Source organism: Olea europaea, unplaced genomic scaffold, assembly GCF_002742605.1.
Source record: "Olea europaea var. sylvestris unplaced genomic scaffold, O_europaea_v1 scaffold2802, whole genome shotgun sequence".
NCBI lineage: Eukaryota > Viridiplantae > Streptophyta > Magnoliopsida > Lamiales > Oleaceae > Olea > Olea europaea.
This window is the reverse complement of record NW_019246506.1, coordinates 24,880-28,751: the sequence shown is the minus strand read 5'-3', so window position 1 is coordinate 28,751 and position 3,872 is coordinate 24,880. Positions and strand designations below refer to the sequence as shown.

General features: G+C 28.7%; 1 protein-coding gene across 1 annotated transcript; it reads left to right on the top strand.

Annotated features, from left to right (window-relative positions):
* The first annotated feature begins 1,120 nt into the window (after positions 1 to 1,120).
* On the top strand, positions 1,121 to 2,331 carry LOC111383992. The gene has a single exon (XM_023008193.1). The coding sequence runs from the start codon at positions 1,318 to 1,320 to the stop codon at positions 2,299 to 2,301; it is 984 nt and encodes a 327-aa protein (XP_022863961.1). The 5' UTR covers positions 1,121 to 1,317; the 3' UTR covers positions 2,302 to 2,331.
* The last annotated feature ends 1,541 nt before the right edge of the window (positions 2,332 to 3,872 follow it).

Here is a 3,872-nt window from a genome sequence, read left to right as displayed (position 1 = left end):
ATAATTGTTCAATTTTTAATTTTATATATGAACTATCTTGTGTATCTTTTTATTTATTTTTACCCTCTATTTAGCCCCTGTTTGGCCCATTAAATTTCATTTTATTTTTCTTTTTTCTATTGTCAACCACACAATTTTTCATAAAATAATATTACATGTAAATCGAAATTTTTTTTTTTCAACCACTCATTTTTCAAAAAAATATTATTTCATCCATTTTTATTTCAAAAAATGAGGGCTAAACCTGAGCTTAATTCAGTAAGAATGTTCACGGATTTGTCTTTTTTGAGTTAATAAAGACCAAGGTTAGACTATCAATCTTTAACGTGACGTGATTATGGATCTCAACTTTCAAAAATAAGGTTCCTAATTCATAATTTATTTAAAATCTGTCAAGATAGTTGACTAACCAATCAAAACATATAATACTTTTTTCCAATTTAATCTTATCCACAATAATGATTTACATAAAATGTGTACTTGAATTAACATATTTAGTCCTTGTTTGAGTTCCATTTTTATCAAAAATAAAAATAAAATTTTGAATGGTGTTTTGATGAAAAATGTATGGTTAAAAAATAAGAATTTTTTTAAAGTTTATATGTAATATTTATTTTTTGAAGATGTTTCGTTAAAATGAAGTTAAAACATTATTCAAGAATTCATTTTTTTCCAAAAAAATGAAGCTCAAACAAAGGCTTAAATAAGTTAAAGACTCGAAACCTTGTTGCAAAAGATAACTCAGAACCACATCACACGCACTCTATTTGACAACCATTAAAATAAAATTCTTTATTTTTTAAATTCACTTTCAATCACACATTTTCACAATAAAATATTTTTCATATAAATTTAATTTATTTTTTATTTTTTACTTTTTAATCACTAATTCTCTAAAAAAATAATTATTACAAAATTCATTTTCACAAAAAATAAAAAAATAAAAAAATCTCCATGTTAATAGTTGTCAAACAAATTCCATCCTAATTTTTTTAAAATATAAAATTTATTTATTTTTTATTATTTTATTTATTAATTTATTATTATTATTATTATTATTTTTTTTTTTTGTGTATAAAACTGCAGGTAATATTTAAGACCAGGACAAAACATGCAATGATGTATTCATATCTCTCCTCTTGCAAATAATCTATCAAAGCCTATTTCTGACCTTCACCTACAATCTACACACCCATAGATAGCTCCTATAGCCTCTTGATTCAGTGAGACCCATTTTTATATCCCAAAAATTTTCACCAATTCTTTGCAAAATTGATCTTTCTCTCTGTTTCTTTTCAACCCAAAAAACCAGGAGCCATGAAAGAAAGAGGCAAAGCTGTTGAAATCTACAACAACGATTTAGATTTCAACTATTCTGCATCAGAAATGCCCTGCAGGAAACACCCATCTTCATCTTCTGTTGGGATTTGTGCTTACTGTCTTAAAGAAAAGCTTGTTAAATTGGTGTGTACAGAGTGTGGAGAACAGCGTCTGTCTTCTTGTTCTTGTTCAGATATTATTTCATACAGAAACTCATGCAGCGCCATGGAGGTTGGAAGTGTTGGCAGAATCTCATTTCTGATAGAGAATGAAAAGACTGGTGAGTTGAAGAATTTAAAGGCTAAACGAAAAGGAGAGGAAGAGAAATCAGAAGAAGTGATTCTACTGAGAAGGAGCAGTAGCAGTTGCGTTGAAGTGAAGAAAAGTAATGGGTTTTGGAAGATCAAAAGGTTATTTAGGAAGAAAAAAAGCAAAAGGGATTTTGAGAAAAATGGCGAATTTGAGTCATTTGATGATAAAAGTGAGACATGGGTTTCTGATATTATGGGCGTTTCAAGGTCTAGGTCACTCTGCAGTTTCAGGGATGAAGCCAGTGATTATGCATTTTCAAGCGCTAAAATTTCTGATGTTACAAGTGGGGTTTTCATGGATTCAGAATCTGAGCCAAGAAAAAGTGGGTTTGAGCCAAGAAAGAGTGGATTCAGAGGTGGGTTTGATGCTGAAATTGGCACTGCAAAAAGGGGTGTTTATCCAGTTAAAGAAAGTGATTTCAGTGCCATGGATGAATCAGCTTTCATTGATCTGAATCTTGATTTATCAGCAGACCCAAAATCAGATTTTAAGAAGTCTGATCAATCTGGAATTTCTCTTGCAAATATGAGAAGTAATGGGGGATCTTGTAGAATAACAGTGAATGAGAGAGGATTGAAAAAAGGGAGCAAAGGGCACAAGGTTTGGAAGTGGATTTTCAGGCACCAATCTGCTACTCACAAGGAAGAAGATAGCATTTCAAAACCTTGATACAGAACTATGTCTTGTTCTTGTTTATAAAAAAAAAAAAAAAAAAAAAATTTTTTTTTTTTTTTTTTTTTTTTTTTTTTTTTTTTTTTTTTTTTTTTTTTTTTTTTTTTTTTTTTAAAAAAAAAAAAAAAAAAAAAACATTCACTTTCTGTATTTGCTTATTTCTCCTTTAACTATATATCCATCTGTGTCATCCCTGCTTGTTCTATTATGTTTAAAACTTACTTTTCTAGAATAAGTCAAGACGGTGAATACGTTAAACAATATGCTCGAGGCTGTAACTTAAGTGTTCAAATATGGAGTATTATAAGATTTCTTAGGAAGAATGTCAAACAAACGTAATGTTATCATCAATTCTTCTGGTACTCTCCCCATTTTGAGGTTGAAAAATGCTTTACAATGAAAAGGTGGCCCAACCGGACGCTCTTTACAGGCGGGTCCGCTGGCTACTTTTGTCAATAGGAGAATTTACATATTTTACTTACTTTTGACTTTTTGTAGGCAAGAACAATCTTACTCAGATTCACGGATGTTTAGCGTCATATTATGTTATGTTTGATCCCCATTAAATTAAATTATATTATATTTTATTTTTTTCTCTCTTATTTTTAACCACACAATTTTTCATAAAATAATATTACACGTAAATCGAAAATTTTTCTTTCTTTTTCAACCACTCATTTTTCTAAAAAATACTATTTTCCCCATTTTCATTTTCAGGTAATGAACATCAAACAAAGGCAATGTGTTAGTACCATCGTTTTCACACTATTCAATACATAAAATTATGTTATAATTGATGATAAGAACTAATATAATTTTACTATTTTAAAGAAAATAGTTGAAAAGTCATATAATCTTTGTTATTTCAATTAAAAAGTAACACAATCTAAAATTGTCACAATCTTTGATATATTTTTTATGGAAAAATTGCACTTAGGGTCCTACCTTTCAAATAGCTCCAGAGTATACCCAAACCTTTTATTTTTGCACCCACAGTTTCAAACATTTCGTGTTGGTTGCATCTAGAGGACAAATGGACAAAATCCATTTGACCGTTAGTCAACAAAAAAAAATTTACCACATTTTGACCAAATTTAAAATGATAAAATTGTAATTTTATATTTTCTCAATAATAATTAAAAAATTAAATTAAAAAAATTAAACACGAATAGTAGTATATGTGTTCTCAATTATTCTTCTTTGTTCATGCTTTATCTTTCTCCTAGTTGTCGCTTTATCTTTCTCCTAGTTGTCGGAAACTCGGAATAGTTGCTCAAAACTTCATCCAACCACGTTGTATGTGTATCTTTTATTTATTTTCCATGATCTTAATATATCTAATTTAATAGTTCAATCTTAGGAGTTAAACAACATTGATAAATTTGATAACATCGTTACAGTTGCAATGTTCGCGTCAGTGTTAGAATTTTACACCCCTTGACGTTTCTTAGCTATCTCAAAATACAAATAAGCTTTACCTTTAGAAGTTGCAACAAAGCTCGGAGAGTAACAAAAACTTTCATTATTTAATATTTACTTAAATAAGAATTGTGCAATTCATTAATAAA